We start from the raw sequence: 18,073 nt of genomic DNA, 5'->3' as shown, positions 1-18,073 counted from the left end.
TGGCCCTGTTAAGAGGTATTCCAGGTATTTTATACATGCCTCTTTCATTAATTATTCAGTTACATAGACTCTTATCATTGAGCATGCTTATCATGAATGTTGGGTCTGTTAGTTTTCTATGACTCTACTACATTTATTGGTAAGATCATTTTTGCCAAAAACAGTGATTAATCTTGTTAGTCATGTTGGACTGATATTATTTTGAACACAATTGTATATGTCTAAATGTTTGTGGACACCCCTTCAGCATTTGGTTACTTTAAGTTGCACCCATTGCTGACATAGATGTGCCCAATGCACACACAGCTTGTCTAGTCTGTGTAGAGAACAGGACTCGCCTAAGCAGATCAACACGAACCTATTGAAACAATGCCTAATAGCAGGTGTGGGCTAGAGGGGTATAAAGCCCCCAACATAAAGCTGTGGAGCAGTGAAACTGTGTTTTGGGATGAGGTGAAATGGTAATCATTCCTCATGTCCTGACCTTACGAATGCTCACTGAACGCAACCAATCAAATCCTCATCCTCACAGCAATGACCCAAAATGTACAGATATTCCAACAAAAGCACAATGAACTCATTTTAATACCCTCGATTTCAGAACAATGAATGTGTCCCAATACTTCTGCCCATATAGTGTACAAGAGTGTCTGCTTGTGGTTCATCTGAATCTGCCAGTCATTATACCAACAAATGTAATCGAGTGGATGTGGTGAGATTAATTAGTTGGCACCACTGTGGTGCAATAGTTTAACGGTAAAGCTGATTTCAACAGCATCCATTATTGTGCCAAGTTTTCCTTTTCTATCATAATTAGCCCCCCACTACTGCACAATGTGTTCTGGCTGAATGGCATCAGTCCGTTATTGATAAATCATTTGTAAGTGTTATAAGTGTAATAAGTGTTCTTGCTACAGTGTAAAGACAGTTGGACAAACTTTTTTCTAGTTAAATTGAAAAATGGGTTGACGTTACATTCGAATGGGACTAAAATCACTGAGAAACTCTGGCAATAATTACCCCACCTCCCTATAGAAAACTAATCTCATCTGAATAGGGCTAAATGCTCTTTGTTGGCTTGACTTTACACTGAAAGAAGAGAAAATCTGCTCTGCTTCCTGCCTCCCTCTGCCCTTCTCTTTAAAGCACTTAATTTAACATGTGAAACAGGAAACATCAAAATACTATAATAAACATAAAATAAAATAATAGTAAAAGTAATAGGCTTTACTAAACTACATATAGCTGACCCATTACACCTATAATAATAATAATAATAATAAATAATAATAATAGCATTGTTCAAACAATATAATGCTGCTGCATCAATGTGCTGCATAAGAACAGAAAATAGAAAGCTTTCTAATTTAAGAATTTAATCAATTCTTCATGGATAGAAACTTTGCCAGGAGCTCAGCAGTGAACAGCAGGACTTGGTGCAGCTGAGCTCCATCCAGATTGTGATGAATAACACCACGTGTCTCATGCTGGTGCGAAGCTGTAGACATACCAGTTTTGTCTATTTCTGTCCCATGTCATTTGACTTGTACAAAGAAAAACAATAGTCAAGAAGGGTTTGAGAAGATATGTGTAGGGAATGCAGGCACTAAATTAGAGGACAAAAGAGATGGAAGTATTTATTCATCACAAAATGACATTTATTTTAAAGTTATAAAAATATATTTCATTACAGCATCATGAAAACTATGACTTATAAAGTGATTCCAGTAAATCCTGACATTTATAGGTTTGTGCAATAGCAGTCATACTCTCAAACGCCTTGATGGCCCCAAAAATGCTCATCACATCAGACAGAACCGTCCTGCAGGATAAGACGACAGCACAGAGTTAAAGTCTACAGAGTGCTGGATTTTCCTCTTTGTGAAAAGATGAGCAGAAAAAAACCTATTCAGACGTTTTACATGGGGAGGTGGAGTAATATAATTTTACTACAGGATGTCTCGTTGATCAGTCTCATATAACCAATTCTGTTATATATAAACAAGGGCACCAGTGGCACTCAGCCACACAGCCCCATTTACAATGGCTGTGACCAAACCGGCTACCTAAAGACTTTTCTTACAGTCACTGTGTCACTTTTGCGACTAGGTACGTCTGCCAGAGAGATCAATAAACAGTAAAACCCGGCAGGTTTAATTCTTCTCTTTTGTTAGTGTAAACATTAGCAACATTAGCTTTTTTTGTTTTAATATAAACATGAATGTCCCACCATTCAGCCCTTTGTTTCCTCTGATTGAGATTAACTCACATTTTTTTTTGGTAGCCTCATTAAAAACAACACATGATGAGCAGGGTTTTTCAGCTGGATTCTGATTGGAATGAGTGTAAAGTCGTAGGTGGTAGGTGTATTTGGTTGAATTATGGGTGTATTTAGGAACGGACAGTTGACTCAGCGATTGTTTATAACATGTCAGTATTATTTATGCTTCTGCATTAATGTGTGTAAAGTCTTTTTCCACCTTCAAATGTCTATGCTTACACTTCAACAGCTAAACATGTTTAAGCACACAAAACAGATATAAACAAACAAACATGAATTGGCCAATCATATTTTAAATAAATCTGAAAGCAGCCAAAAAACTTGCACAGTCTGTGCATTTCTAGCTGAAATCTTTACCTAAAAATGGCTGACGTCACATTCGAATGGGACTAAAATCACTGAGAAACTCTGGCAATAATTACCCCACCTCCCTATAGAAAACTAATCTCATCTGAATAGGGCTAAATGCTCTTTGTTGGCTTGACTTTACACTGAAAGAAGAGAAAATCTTATCTTTCACTGATATGCTTTTCAAAGCCTTTGTTGTAACATGTCAATGTCAATGAACAAGCTTGTTATACATTACCTGCAGCTGGCAGTGTCCTTGTTCTGTTTACAAAACAAATGTGTCGCCTGCACAAGATTTTTGCTGAAGTTCTGAAGCTGAGGTATTGTCGATCCATCATTCAGGTCCATGAACCATGACTTAGGAAAACAATCAGTGACCTATTGGGGGGGAAAAGATCCACTTACTAAACAGATTTCGCTCTTAACCATAAGAAAAACAAACATGCCGACAAAGCTGCAAAGCATGAAGCATTAACACTGTTGGATGCTTTCCATAACATAAGTACCTTCTTGCATTTCTGGATAACATGTTGTGGGCTGGACTCGTTGAGGAGGGCCATCATTAAGTAACGAGTGAGAAGTTTGTCCAGCATCAGCTCCTTTAGAACACTTTCAGCAACTAAACCATCCCATAATGCAATGTTTCCAAGCAGCTAAAAAAAAACAAATATTTTTTTAAATAAACCTCTATTGCAACTGAGTACAAGTGTCTGTGAGTAACAGGTATAGAAATCTAGTAAATTCTACATCTGAACCTAAAAGGACTAATCCAACCAAAAAGCATCAATGAAAGGTAGAAAAATGAAACTCATACACTCTTAAAAAAATAAAGGCACTTCCAAGGGCTTTGCTCAAAGAACCCTTGAGAGCACATTTATTATTAAGAGTATACTCGACAGCAGCCAGACTTGCAGAAAAAAAAGGACAAATATTAGGTAAACAAAGCTGTTCACCTAAATGTGCCCCGTTTAGTTGGTAATTCATAAATTGCATGTATGTAGTCTAACCAACTACACATGAACTATTTATTTTTTTGATACTCCAAACTCATTTATTTTTACGAGCCAGTGCAAACAATGCTAGGTTCAGATCTATGGTTTCAGGTCTCAGTGAAAGACTATAAGAAAAACACTATACCTTAACAGCGCACCAAAATTGTCGGTTCTGAAACTGGAATTGTGGGGAAGCCTTATCATCCAAACAGCTGAAATATGCCAACAGAATATGAATTGGAAAACAGCATTCTTTTAAAAAATATCTTACAGAGCAATGGCCTTTCCCCATCTGCCACTATATGTACACAGATGTCATGTCAGAATATTATGACCACCTGCCTAATAGTGGAAAGAACCACCCTTTTTTAGGAAGACACTAGAGAGACAAAACTTTGTGGGATGCTCCAGAACCGCTGTAGTGAACATGTAGCGTAATTAGACTTCAGACAAATAGACTTATCACAGTGGTGCCCTACGGGCCATTGATGCCAGATGGGAACAGAGACTGAGTAATTGACAGAGCAATTGCCACTACAGGTAGGTGGTCATAACATTCTGATATGCCCATGTATTATAATGTATTGCTGCGGTCATGTAAAAACTTTTCATGGTAGTTATTATAATAGATCATGAATTTTGGAGGATTTCTATTCCTTTCATCAAAAATTTTAACACACTGTAAAGAACGGCCACAATATGTTATACCACAGTGATACTACTGCAGTCCTCAAACATAACTGCACTACAGTCATTTTATTAATTAATTATTATTATTATTTTTTTTTCCCCCACCACTATTACATATAAATAGCCCAAACTGCATAGTGATGGAAAAAAGAGGGACGCTGGCATCCCCTAATACCAGCATAAAAATAAGATTTTAAGCCTTTTTTATTATATAATACAAACAATTAAACAATAAAATGTCAAGCTAAATTCTAATCCGGATTCTGTGTGAACATTACTCCTCATGCATGCTTACGTTTTCGGATACAGAGGGATGAACACATCATTATCAACAGCACTCCTCATCCTCTGGATAACAGCCTCCATGAAGGCCTGAGGGAATTACATAAACCACTCAGAAATCAGATTTTCCCATCAGAGACAAATTAACATCAGCAAAAAGTACTGCAGAACCATACCTTCACAGGCTTGCATCGTTCACCATCAAAAACAGAGTAATCCTCTTGTATTCTCTTGCAAAGCGATGCAAGACATTGGGATTGCTGCAAAGACAATGGGTCCCAGACAAGCTCCACAAAACCTTTGGAGAATAGCAAGCAATACATTTAATTATTCATTTACTTTCATTTATTTATTTAATTTATTCTTGCAGAAAATGTTTGATACAAGTTTGATACATGTTTTTTATAAAGATAACATGAAAACAGTACTATGTAAAGCTCTTAAACCGGTTTATACTGGCATGATGTGCATACCTTGCATTTTGGGCAGAATAGTCTTCTCTATGATAGCAGGTAGTGTTTTCTTGTCAGTGTTCTCAGATTCTTCATAGCCTTGCCCATGGCAGAAGTTTTCAACAGCTGAGTACCATGGCAGTGCCTCAAAATCTTCACCCTCAGCCTGTAAGGTCAGAATTCACAAAGATTATGAGCCTCGGATTAAGATTTCTTACATTATGTTTGTCTGCTGTTGGAAGTTGCTGTGGATAATAGGACCTGCTAAATGTGCAAATATTTAAATTAAAAATGTTATGTAAGATACTGATTTACACCGATCGGCCATAACATTAGCACTGACTGTCAGGAGAAAAGAAACACACTGATTATTTTCATTTGCAAGTGAACAGTCAGTTCTTGGAGGTGATTATGTGTTTAAAAGCAGGAAAAATGGGCAAGCATAAGGATCTGAGACGCGTTCTCAAGACTGTGATAGCTATATGACTGGGCCAGAAGATTTGCAAAACATCACACAGATTTTGTTTGGTGTCCCCAGTATGCAGTGGTCAGTACCTACCAAACATGCTCCAAGGACAACCAGTGAACCAGTGACATGGTAATGGGCACCTAATGCTAATATCTCGGTGCCAGATACCACATAGAGGTTTTGTGGAGTCCATGCGTTGAATGGTTAGATCTGTTGTGGCTGCTTAAGGGGTACCTACACAATATTGGGCAGGTGGTGCTAATGTTGCGGCTGATCAGTGTTGTTAAGCAAAGAGAATCAATGATCTATAATTTTTAACCTGTTTAATTTGTCCTAAGCTCAGTGTACGTAATATGAGAAATATTCACAAAATTTGTTTTAAAAATAAATGGAGAATAAAAACTTCAGAGAAAGAAGCAGTAAAGAAAGAAAAAAGGGAACTACCTTAAGAGGGTTCCAGCCAATAAGCTGGTGTCGTATCAGAGGAGCCAGGAGTTTGGGAAGGCACAGCCCGATGTAGGCATTGTTGTAGGACTCGGAGAAGGAGACCCGCCATTCATTAAACCTGGACAAGACTTTCCTCACGTCACAGAAATCCTCCTGGACGTCAGAAAACATCTCCTGAGATCTCTTCAATATGTCGGCTGTGGAGAAAGAATGTTGGAGCATGGAGACAATACAACTAAACACATACATCTAAAGAAATGTCTTTTTAAAATAATTTGTAAAATGTAATAAACAGTGGGGAATACATAGACACCCCCACATTTAGTACGGCTTAAAATACTTCAAATTAGAATCAGGTGCAGCACAACATCTGCAAAAGATTAGAACATGGTGAGAGGGGATTGTGGAGAAACCTCATTCTCATTTAAACCTCAGATATTTTGTTTGGTTTGCTCTTAATTGTTGAAGTGAGTGATATCACTATGGAGGGATCCTGACAAAGACTTCTTGAACAATGTGCTTTGGACAGATGAATCCCAAGATGTTTTTTTTTTTTTTTTTTTTTTACAGCAATGCTGTCAAACTTGATTGGTCTCTGTCTGGTGGTAGATGCTTCTTTTTGACATCAACTGTGGCAAGAGCTACCTGTAGGCCCCATGATGACATTTTAGGATTGCTAAAGACTTCTTTATGCACTTGCTAGGATGTTAGTAGTCACCCCACTTGTAAGCTTGTACACTACATTTTACTAATCTTTTTTTAATCTTTAGTTTAGTCATATTACCTCCATCCCTCAATACTGTTCAAATGAAGATTCAATATGTTAAAAAGACAAAAGTTTTCATGGGGTGTCCTAATTTTTTTTTTCCCCCACATGACCATATGACAATGTCATGACACATAAAAAAAAAAAAAAAAAAAAAAAAAAAGTTTCACCTCTTTTGCTCTGAAGCTCGGCCTCCTGCTCTGCTGTTGGTTCCAAATCAGCTTGGACACAGTCGTCCTCTATGTATGCACTGGAACATGAACAGAGATGAAACTACTACATTACTACTACATTTCTCAGACTACATTATTTTAGATTAGACTATTGATTTCTTGTCTTACTAATTATTGATTGTGTAACGCTGCTTTGTGACACCAGTTGTAAAAAGAGTTCTTTAAAATCTGCTTTCTACAGATAATTCTGTGCATATTCAGCCAACCATGAGCTAACTTACTTGTCTTTAAACGGGTCAGTCTTCACCAATGACTCCCCATTACCATGTGCATTATTGCTGTCTGTAAGAAAAGAAGATTATTATTATTAATGATTCCACATGCAGGAATCATGATGAGAATGGGAAATCTGACAAAGGTGGATGTCCAAAGCAACAATAAAAAATGCTAACTTGCGATTATGTGTAAATTAATGTAAACAGAATTGAACTCTAGCACTTTCTTTATCACAAGTGAAACAAACCTTCCACTTACAGGTTAACTGCTGAAGGCGTGTGGACTCCTGTTGTATTGCTTGCCTTCTTTGGGACATAAGTGACTCGGCCTGGTCGATATACAGACTGTGCATATCCAGCTCCACTGAGTTTATCGACATCATCTAAAAAATTCACAGCATATCACATTTGGTCTAGCTGATAGGTGAACACCTTTTCCCGCAGATAGAGATGTGTTGACATATGCATCACACATTTGTGTCTGTAGCACACTATAAAAGAAAATCATCCAAAGCCCTGTTTGAGCTAGATTTTCAGCAGGACTTTCGAGGAGCTCTGTTTATAAACCAGTACAAGGGAAGATCTACAGTATTTTGCTGTAGCCAAAGCTTCCTTCAAGGTGAAGTAATAGCAAATAAACATGTGCAGTGTTAACCTTTCTAAATGTGGTGCAATTTATGAACATCTAGGTAACGATGTTTCAATCCAGGCTATTTGCTAATTTGGGGACATTACTATTCAACTCTGTTCTCCTTACCTTCTCAGAAAGGCACTCCAACAAGTTCTGTGTGAAGACGTTCATACTGCGGTAGAAGCGGAGCTGTTCGTCAGCAGGGTAGTTCTCTAAATTCTCCAGAGAGTTTTTAGCACTCTCCATATCCAGCTGCATCCTCCGGAGCTCAGCCTCCCGTGCTCTGTGGACCTCCTTCAATGATTCTAGTCTAGAGAAGTGCAAAGACATGCTATGGAAGTCTGTAGGTTATGGATCATTTATTTTACCAATTTTAAACCATTTAGTTTAGCTCCCCGGGCAAAAACAATAGTCACCTTGTGTGATTAAGGTGGTAGTAACTTCAGGTTACTAACCTACTAGGATGATCAGGGATGATTGCATTTGAGCGTGTCAAAGGCCACAGTGTGAAGGAAGTAGCTGAATTTGCAGATGTGTCGAAGCATATGGTCACATTGGTCTATCGGTAGTGGCGAAAATCCCAATAGAGATAGAGAAAACACTCCGAAAGTCAAAACTGCCGAGCAGGGACCACCAGCGTGTTTCACGTCTTGTGAATGAAAATCGCTTCACTTTCGAGCAAGAATTGCTTCCAGAAGTCAACGCAGGTCCTTCAGAAACAATTTCTGAAAGAACACTACATGGAACTGCATACCATGAACAGAAATTCTGCTGAGAATTTCAAAAGAATTTCCTGTACATCCGTAGGCCATATGCTTCCATACACCTGCAAATCTAGCTACTCCCTTCACATTGTGGCCTTTGGCATGTCTGCCATTGGGTGCTTTGCGACCCATTTTCCACACATGCACTGTGCCCCCCCACCTCTCCATCTATGAATTCCCTCACACACCCTGCACGTATTTATAGCCTGATCATCCCCATGCAACACCATCTGCAGGAGTCTGAAGCTGCTACCACCTTAAACAGGGTAGGTGAACAATAATTTGTTTTATGTAGATGAGAAAAGTGAAATAATCAGTCTATGAGGAATCCAAGACACTGTCCTAAAGAGGACCATGCTGCTCAGAAGTTAAGGCAATTGCCTCAATTTGTAAGAAGAGGGCTTCTGATTCCAGTCAATCAGTAATAACTGCTACATGTTTTAATAATTTCACCAATTTTGTGGACTAATTTGATACTTTCTGAAAGTGAATCCTTATTAGTCAATCATTGGGATTACCCAAAGTCTTAACCAAACCTTTATGAAACACTCAAACACAGGTTAATTATAAATGACATTATATTCCCCAGCACTATTTTACTTACTTCCCAGTGATTCTCTTCTTTATGATATCAATGCTGACTGGTGGGAGCGTCTCAGGGATGTCAACCATTTTCTTCTGTCTGAGAGGCCTGTTACGCTCTCTGCTTTGCTTCTGAAGAAGAAAAGTGGGGGGAAAAAAGGCAGGGCTCTCAAATAATTCCATTAAACACAATTCATCAGCTGTACATTAGTTAATCACAAATAGACTTATGCATTACTTTCTCCAGGTGATCCCAGGATCAATGTTCCAACCAATGGCTGTATCACAGCTAACATGCCAATGTGGGGATTGCATTATGAGCAACTAGGAACCAGAAAGTTGTCTTTTCGGGTTCCATGTTGGTTCCACATATGGATGCCCAGCAGGGTCAGAGATGGAACTAGGAGGGATTAAACATGGGCCCCATCTGTGTTGGAGATTGTATAGATTGCAGGGCCTAGATGGGAGCATTTGGGAAGCCCACTCAGAGGCCATGCCCATCTGAAACCCACCTAGCCTATGTTCCCACATGAGCACGCGGCTTGGATATACAGTCATGCCCGAAAGTATTCATACCCCTGGCAAAGTTTGACTTAAATTTACTTTTATTTAACCAGAAATTATATTTTTGCCTGGAAATGACACAGGCATCTCCCAGGAGATAACACGATGATGTACAAGAGGCATCATTGTGGGAAAAAATATTTCTCAGCTTTTATACACATTTGGACAAAAAGTGGCATGTCCAAAATTATTCATACCCTTCTCAATAATTAATAGAAAAGCCTTTATTAGCTATTACAGCAATCAAACGCTTCCTGTAATTGCTGACCAGCTTTTTGCATGTCTCCACTGGAATTTTTGCCCATTCATCTTTAGTGATGAGCTCCAACTCTTTGAGGTTCGAGGGTCTCCTTGCAATCACCCTGATCTTTAGCTCCCTCCACAGATTCTCAATTGGATTCAAGTCAGGACTCTGGCTGGGCCACTGCAAAACATTAATGTTTTTGTCTGCTAACCATTTCTTCACCACTTTGGCTGTGTGTTTTGGGTCGTTGTCGTGCTGAAATGTCCACCGGTTCCCAAGGCCAAGTTTCTCTGCAGACTGCCTGATGTTGTTGTTGAGAATCTTGATGTATTGCTCTTTTTTCATGGTGCCATTTACTGCGATCAAGTTCCCTGGTCCATTGGCTGAAAAACACCCCCAAAACATTAGGTTCCCACCACCATGTTTGACAGTGAGGATGGTGTTCTTAGGGTTGAAGGCTTCTCCTTTTTTACGCCAAATGGTGCACACATCATTGTGGCCAAACAATTCAATTTTTGTTTCATCTGACCATAAAACAGAACACCAGAAGTCTTCTTCTTTGTCCAGATGAGCATTTGCAAAGGTCAAGTGGGCTTTTGTGTGCCTTTTCTGGAGAAGTGGTGTCCTCCTTGGCCTGCGTCTGTGGAACCCAGCAGTGTGCAGTGTCCGTTGAACTGTCTGCCTTGAGATGTCACCACCAGCAGAGTCCAGATTCACCAGGATGGCCTTGGTGGTGATCCTTGGATTTTTCTTCACCTCTCTCACTATTCTCCTGGCCAGCACAGGTGTCACTTTTGGCTTCCGACCACATCTTCTGAGATTTTCCACAGTGCGGAACTTCTTGTATTTTTTAATAATACTTTGCACTGTAGCCACTGGAACTTGAAAACATTTTGATATGGCTTTATAGCCCTTTCCTGACTTGTGAGCGGCCACAATGCACAGCCGCAGGTCCTTAGTGAGCTCCTTTGTCTTAGCCATGACTGTCCACAAACCAACTGCAGAGAGCTGCTATTTTTCTCCTGTTGAGTTGATTAAAACAGCTGTTCCCAATGAATCAGGGTAATTAGGATGCTTTAAAACAGCTTGGACTATTTGGAATGGTATAGAACTTTGGATTTTCCCATATACTGTGACAGTTTTCAAAGGGTATGAATAATTTTGGACATGCCACTTTTTGTTCAAATGTGTATAAAAGCTGAGAAATACTTTTTCCCACAATGATGCCTCTTGTACATCATCGTGTTATCTCCTGGGAGATGCCTGTGTCGTTTCAAGGCAAAAATATAACTTCTGTTTAAATAAAAGTAAATTTAAGTCAAACTTTGCCAGGGGTATGAATACTTTCGGGCATGACTGTATATTAATGGCAGTTAATAGCTCTACTCATCTGTGATTGACTCTTGCTCTTGTTCTTTGTTTTTTGTAAATTTCTTTGGTTATCCTGGGCCCTGGTGTCTTTCAGTGCTAATTATACTGATATTTTGTCCACATGTGTAGTATAAATAGAAAATATACCTACCTGGTGTCTTTTAACTCCTTTTCTTATCTGCTGCTCTTCCCAGAGGTGTTGGTCTTCCTCCTTCTGGCTATCAGAATCACTCTCTTCACTCGAAATTATACCTACACAGAAACCAGAACACAAAACATATGAAACACAGACATTCAGAAATGTCTGAATACGACAAAATGCACAATGCATAAACACCATCACAATGATGGCCTGTACTTATACACCAGTATTTCATATTCCACATTCATATCTTACCCATTTTCTCAGCCATTCGCTCTCTAACCGTTTTTGATTTTGGTGCAAATTGGATTCTGCGTTCATGATCATCTGGCTCATCATCACTGTCACGCTCCTCATCGCTCTGGTTCTCCTCTTTGTCTCCAGATCCTGGAGTGCTTTCTCGATCCCCCTCCAGAGGAATATAATCGCGCTGGGCTCTGGCTCTCCTCCTCTGCTCTTTAACGGCACGGATCTTCTTGGCATCAGGGACGTTAACTGCAGGAGACATGTACCCTATATATGAAGCTGCTACCTAAGCTATATATTACCTAACTATACTATTCAGTAATCCCTGAAGTGCCAGGAATGAGATTGAGTACCTTTCTGTGCTTTTGTAGAAGAGCTAGAAGCTCTGGAAGATATAGACTGAACCTCACTGTCGCTGTCTGGAGGAATGTCTTCTGCAGAACTTCCAGTGCTGCCATCAGAGCGCTCATTAAGATCCACATTTTTTACATCTGAAAAAAACGAGTGCATTTCCGTTGTGTATTCAAATTAAACATTTATTTGCCTGTAGGTAAAAATGTGGTTATTAGCAAGTAATACTTTGAATATGTAATACCTGGTTGTGTGCTAGTCAACTTGATGGGCGACTCTTCCCTTTTACGAGCTTGGAAAATCACAGCTTTGCTGACTGACCTTTTTACTTTGAAGTCACACTCATCTGCACCTGTGGAGGAGAGGGTAGGGTAAATTTAGCAACACACACTCGACTTCACACAAGGAACAGACACTAGGTCTGAGTGACCCTGCTGCATGAAAAAATGTATACATAAGTGATTTAGTAACCTGTATTCAAAAGTGCCCATGTTCATATTGCTGCTGTCCAATGAAAAACACGTATCTCCATATTTGTTCATTTTTTAACCCTGTAGCTGCTTCTTTACACTGTGTGAATAACTCATCGGATGAATGGACCAAAAGAAATGATCTAAATTACTTGGAATAAACTCTTATTTACACTGACCTCTATTCAAAGTAAAAACATTTTGCCTTCTCCTGTAAAGTCACCATTTTAAAGAGATTTATTTTTCAATTAGACAGTTATAGTATTTGTTAAAGCCCTAAGATGTTTTGAGTGCTCTTTAACACATGTTTGTTTGTAACGTTCAATAATGAAATGAATATCGCTTTGGAAGAAGTTCACAATCATTTGTTTGGCTTGGGTGGTACAACTTCACCTCCACCCTCTCTAACCAGGGACAGCATGAGCATGAGTATCAATTGTTGTATAATGCTCCTTTAATTTGAAATGATCTAAATTACTCGGAATAAACTCTTATTTACACTGACCTCCATTTAAAGTAAAGACATTTTACCTTCTCCTGTAAACTGATATCCTGACAAATGTATTCCTATCTGGACACACATCTCTGTAATTTTCCACACAGATGTCATTTGCCATATTCACAAATATCTACATGTTTGGTGGCTCAGCGGTTAGAGCGCCGGGATATCGATAACAGGGTTGTGGGTTCAATTCCCGGGCTTGGCAAGCTGCCACTGTTGGGCCCTTGAGCAAGGCCCTTTACCCTCTCTGCTCCCTGGGCTCTGGGTGTGTGTGTTCACTACCAGATGGGTTAAATACGAAGGACACATTTCGCTGTACAGTGACAAATACGTGCACCTTTACCTTTTACCTTTACATGTGTCCTGGTGAGCACATTCTTAATAAACACCCCTTGAATAATTAAACAATGGACCTAATAATAACGAAATACTTTTAATTATTACTTAAACAAGTCTCACAATCATTTGTCTAATTAGCAATGATTATTAAGAAGATTAATAAGTTATGAATGTACAGTTTGCAGAACACGCATTGGCACATCTATTACCCCTCTCACTGCAAGACCTCCAGAACATTAAGATACAGACCTGCAGCATTATTTAAGGTTTACAGATCACTGGATCCAATTAACTTAGCTTAGCTTAGCTTAGCTTAGCTAGTCTTTCTCAGTAATCCAAGTGTCCACGTCCATCAGATATGTGGACAGCCGTAACTGACGGAGACTCACCATCTTTATCTTCACTGAAGCTGAGGGTCTGACTGTGGGACGGGTCTTTACAGCTCTTGGGCTGAGGTTTCCAGACCGGCTGCTCGGAGTCCTCAGCCTCACTGCAGTCAGATCTGTCAGAGTGGGCTGTCTGGCGAGGAGGGGTCGCGTTTGGTTTGGAGCTACACGAAATCCCTCTCCGAGGCCCGGCCAGAAGCTTCGAGCTGTGGACCTGCGGCTCGTTTTCGCTACTGCCGCCAAGCCCTTTCTCCCCCTCGTCTTCTTCACTGGACTCATCTTTGCGCTGTCTGAAATTCCTCCTGTTTGTCTTCTTGAACATGGTGTGGCTTCAAATTTGAACGTGAAAACAACGCACCAGGATGCGCAATGTTCCACTTCCGAGTCAGGTCTAAGAAATCCAACTTCAAAATAAAAGTTCTTCATAATCCTGCTGGAGGACGAAATCTACTTTATTTATTATTTACACACATACGTGTAAGATGATTAAAATAATAGCAGTTATATATATATATATATATATATATATATATATATATATATATATATATATATATATATATATATATATTTTAAAACATTTGTTATTTAAAATACATTAATGTACCCCTTAGTCGCTCCCCACTAAATGGCTTCTGTAGTTTTTCTTTGTATCACAGTATGTGATTTACGTGTGAACTGATGTTGCTTCTAACAATAAATAAATAAAATAAAATAAAATAAAATAAAATAAAATTAAATTAAATTAAATTGAAAAATATAATTTAAATAATAATAATAATAATAATAATAATAATAATAATAAAGAAATCAGTCCTTCTGAAGGGAGGATACTTATGTAGCTATGTATTTTATATCCATTTAAAATATGTCTGTCAAATGGCTTTTCAGTCACAATTAACTTGGTTGTAACAACCACAATATGCTCTATGCTGTACCAACCATAGCTTAAAAAGGAAGTTCAAGTGCTAGCTTAAGACTAAATGTTAGCAGGTTTGATACATCAGTTTAGTATAAATAACGTTAGCTCATTAGGTCTAGAGCATGATCATGTTTTCCATAGGATTAAATTCTTGGCTGATATGTAATAAAAGTAATAATAAGAAGGAGTAATAATGATTATGATGGTATTTGTTAAAGCCCTAAGATGTTTTGAGTGCTAGTTGCCCTTTGTTTTTAATCGCAATGTTCGCAATAATGAAATGAAAAACGCTCTGGAAGAATTTCAAAACCATTTACTTGGCTTGAGTGGTAGAACTTCGCCTCCATCCTTGACAGGGATGGACAGCATTAGCATGAGTAATGATTGCTGCATATTGCTCCTTTAACGGGCTGTGAAGAGTACTATGTCGGAGGAGAAAAGGAAGATTAGATTTGAATTCAGTTAGATTTATTTGTGAGGATAAACTGTCCATAATGCGCTGTTCTCCCTAGCAGCTGGCAGAGCAGTGTGTCCTCCTGCAGCTGCTGATTAGTCAGTGCACACCTGGGGGATCCAGCACGTAGATAAGACCTGTTTAATTAAAATATACAAAAAGATACAAGAAATAAAAACTGCATAAGAGTTGCATAAGCAATGGAGTTTTTTTTATTTATCTGAAATATCTGAAACAGTACAAATGTTAGACAAATGAAGGCACAAACGTTATCAGTTGCAGCCCAAGTACTAGTACAAGTTCTTGTTCCGTCCATGTGATCAAACTGTCATCGGTTCTGATTCTCCTCGACCTCTCCGCAGCTTTTGACACAGTGGACCACAAGATCCTCCTATCTTTGCCGGCCTTGGAATTACCGGCTCTGCATGGCGATGGTTTGCATCGTACCTGCAGGGATGCTCATACCAGGTAACATGGCAGGGCGACACGTCCGCTCCTTGTAGTCTCTCCACTGGCGTTCCACAAGGCTCGGTTCTTGGTCCTCTTCTTTTCTCATTGTACACTCACTCTCTTGGTAAAGTGATATCCTCTCATGGATTCTCTTACCACTGTTATGCCGATGACACTCAACTCATGCTCTCTTTCCCACCGTCTGACACACAGGTTTCTGCCCGTATCTCAGCATGTCTCGCTGATGTCTCTTCTTGGATGGTGGCTCACCACCTCAAACTCAACTCCAGCCAGACGGAACTGCTGGTCCTTTGAGAACTCACTGGTCACTCCTTCTACAGAAGCTTGAAGCCTTGGTGTAGTCATGGATGATCAGTTATCGTTCTCAGGCCATGTTGCAAACGTAACTCGGTCCTGCAGATTTTTCCTGTACAACATCCAGAGAATTCGACCCTTCCTCTCTAGAGAGGTCACTTCTAGACTTGACTACTGCAACTCTCTTCTGGCTGGTCTCCCTCTGCGCACCATCAGGCCCCTGCAACTTATCCAGAATGCAGCGGCACGGGTCGTCTTCAATGTTTTTAAATTCAGCCATGTCACTCCACTGCTGCGTTCTCTTCACTGGCTTCCTGTAGCTGCTTCCCACATCAGATTTAAAACCCTGACGCTGGCCTACAAAGCCAAGAATGGACCAGCCCCTCCGTACTTGGTGGCAATGGGCAAAAGCCGATCCGCACCCAGAGCCCTTCGAGCTTCAAGTACGGCTCGGCTCGACCCGCCATCCCTCAAAATCCACGGAAGACAAGCATCCAGGCTCTTTTCTTTCCTGCACCAAAGTGGTGGAACGAGCTTCCCCTGGGTGTCCGAACAGCAGAGTCGCCCGCTGTCTTCAAACGCAGACTGAAGACCCACCTCTTTAGAGAATACTTGGGCTAAGAGTAGAGTACTACGGTCACCTTATTGTCTTGTGTTTAGTAATGTCTAAAGCTTAGAGGTATCTTTGAATTTTTAGTCTATTCTAACTAGCTGAGGTTTTTCTTGGGTAAATAGTAAAGCACTTTTGTAAGTCGCTCTGGATAAGAGCATCTGCTAAATGCCTCAAATGTAAATGCAAATGTAAATGATCTGAGATGCATCAGGGCATTGATGCAACCAATCGTTTAAAATGTGTTTTTATCCACCTTCCACCACCACAGCCACCTTTAAGAGTTTGATTCTTCCCCCCTCGTGTTAGAATTCCCGGTCATTTAGTTCCTAAAGGTTTACAGTTTTATTGAATTTAAAGTGAATGCAGTCTGAAGTAGACTACTGCTGCGGAGACTGGTCATGAAGGACCATACAATGGCCAGCAGTGCTGACCCAACATCCAAACAGGCTGTGTTTAACGTTTTTCTTTAGAGCTATTCTGCTCTTCTTCCAAATACTGCGACACCCTCCAACGGCACGTTTTCCTCCTCATACTGGAGGTTCATCGTCATTGCTGGGGTTGTTCTCAACCCTGGTCCTGAGGCCACCCTGCCCTGCAAATCTGAAAGGGCTTGTTAATGAGCTGATCAGGAGGTTTTGGGAGCAGCGAAAGCACTAAAACATGCCATTTACCATTTTATGAAGGAGAAAACAACAGCGGAGTCTCCTTACCCAGAGCTTCATCAGGGCTGCATTACAGAGCCATTTCTCTGGGTAAGGATGTTCTGGTGATGGTAAGAGCAGACGTATGGTATGAGTATGAGTAGCGTATTCAACCACAGAAGCAGGTGCGCTTCTTTAGAAGGCGCTGGATAGTTATATGGCGTCCTACAGCACTGCAGTCTCTTTGTGCTGTGTTCATAATGATGTTCAACCTAAATTCTCCTCTTCTTCCAAACCCTCCTCCAACAGCACGTGTTACTCCTCATTCTGGAGGCTCATCATCATCATTGCTGGGGTTGTACTGGGACCAATGGATCCACTGTCGCACCGGAAGTGCTAACACACAAAGATGGCCACCCCCATTTCCCCCCGTTTCATGGAAAATAATGCATTTTCTATTTGCAAATAGTTTGGTCAGTCAGACCTCCCTCTGAGGACTCAATCAGACGCTAAATTGCGTTTCTAAAGTCAGGTCCGTAACTCAGTCCTCACATTCATTAACTGCTACGAAGACCTAGATCAGCTCATAGTAAACATTATCAGCTAACTTCACAAAAACAAGTTATGCAGATACATACAAAATAACTCCAATGAAATTCCTCCAATAAAAACATAGGGAGGACCACAAATAAATAATTAAAGTTAAAGGACTATCACGGACTATTGCCTCTGCCCTCCTCCGACGATACTAGAGAACTTTGTCCAGACACAATGAATCCCTCCATAAGGAGTTTTTTTTTTTTTTTTTCCCCAAAATTGCAGTTTTACACACATGCTTTATGATTTTTCTGTAGACAAATTGCACTTTTCTAAGCAAAATAGAACTGCATCAAACACTTTAACACTGCTGT

At 39.9% G+C, this 18,073-nt stretch overlaps 1 protein-coding gene across 3 annotated transcripts in view; it reads right to left on the bottom strand.

Moving 5' to 3' along the window:
• The window catches only part of gcfc2 (GC-rich sequence DNA-binding factor 2), a 43,846-nt gene extending 29,744 nt beyond the window's left edge, over positions 1-14,102 (bottom strand). For 2 of the 3 annotated variants that reach the window (XR_011980529.1, XM_072689730.1), the window contains exons 1-17: positions 13,771-14,102; positions 12,315-12,422; positions 12,073-12,210; positions 11,729-11,968; positions 11,483-11,583; positions 9,175-9,284; positions 7,933-8,116; positions 7,435-7,558; positions 7,182-7,242; positions 6,898-6,977; positions 5,959-6,158; positions 5,067-5,211; positions 4,770-4,891; positions 4,607-4,683; positions 3,767-3,833; positions 3,136-3,282; positions 2,868-3,007 (exon numbers count right to left, since the gene is read on the bottom strand). Coding sequence is in view for 2 of the 3 variants with exons in the window: in XM_072689730.1 (XP_072545831.1) it covers positions 2,868-3,007; positions 3,136-3,282; positions 3,767-3,833; positions 4,607-4,683; positions 4,770-4,891; positions 5,067-5,211; positions 5,959-6,158; positions 6,898-6,977; positions 7,182-7,242; positions 7,435-7,558; positions 7,933-8,116; positions 9,175-9,284; positions 11,483-11,583; positions 11,729-11,968; positions 12,073-12,210; positions 12,315-12,422; positions 13,771-14,089 (2,363 nt within the window). In the remaining variant the exon portion in view is untranslated. Of the gene's footprint in view, positions 1-1,409; positions 1,823-2,867; positions 3,008-3,135; positions 3,283-3,766; positions 3,834-4,606; positions 4,684-4,769; positions 4,892-5,066; positions 5,212-5,958; positions 6,159-6,897; positions 6,978-7,181; positions 7,243-7,434; positions 7,559-7,932; positions 8,117-9,174; positions 9,285-11,482; positions 11,584-11,728; positions 11,969-12,072; positions 12,211-12,314; positions 12,423-13,770 lie in introns of those variants that run through there. The other variant, XM_072689728.1, reaches the window with a different exon arrangement.
• Positions 14,103-18,073: the final 3,971 nt, after the last annotated feature.

This window comes from Salminus brasiliensis, chromosome 10 (assembly GCF_030463535.1).
Source record: "Salminus brasiliensis chromosome 10, fSalBra1.hap2, whole genome shotgun sequence".
Lineage (NCBI taxonomy): Eukaryota > Metazoa > Chordata > Actinopteri > Characiformes > Bryconidae > Salminus > Salminus brasiliensis.
This window is presented reverse-complemented; position numbering and strand designations above follow the sequence as displayed.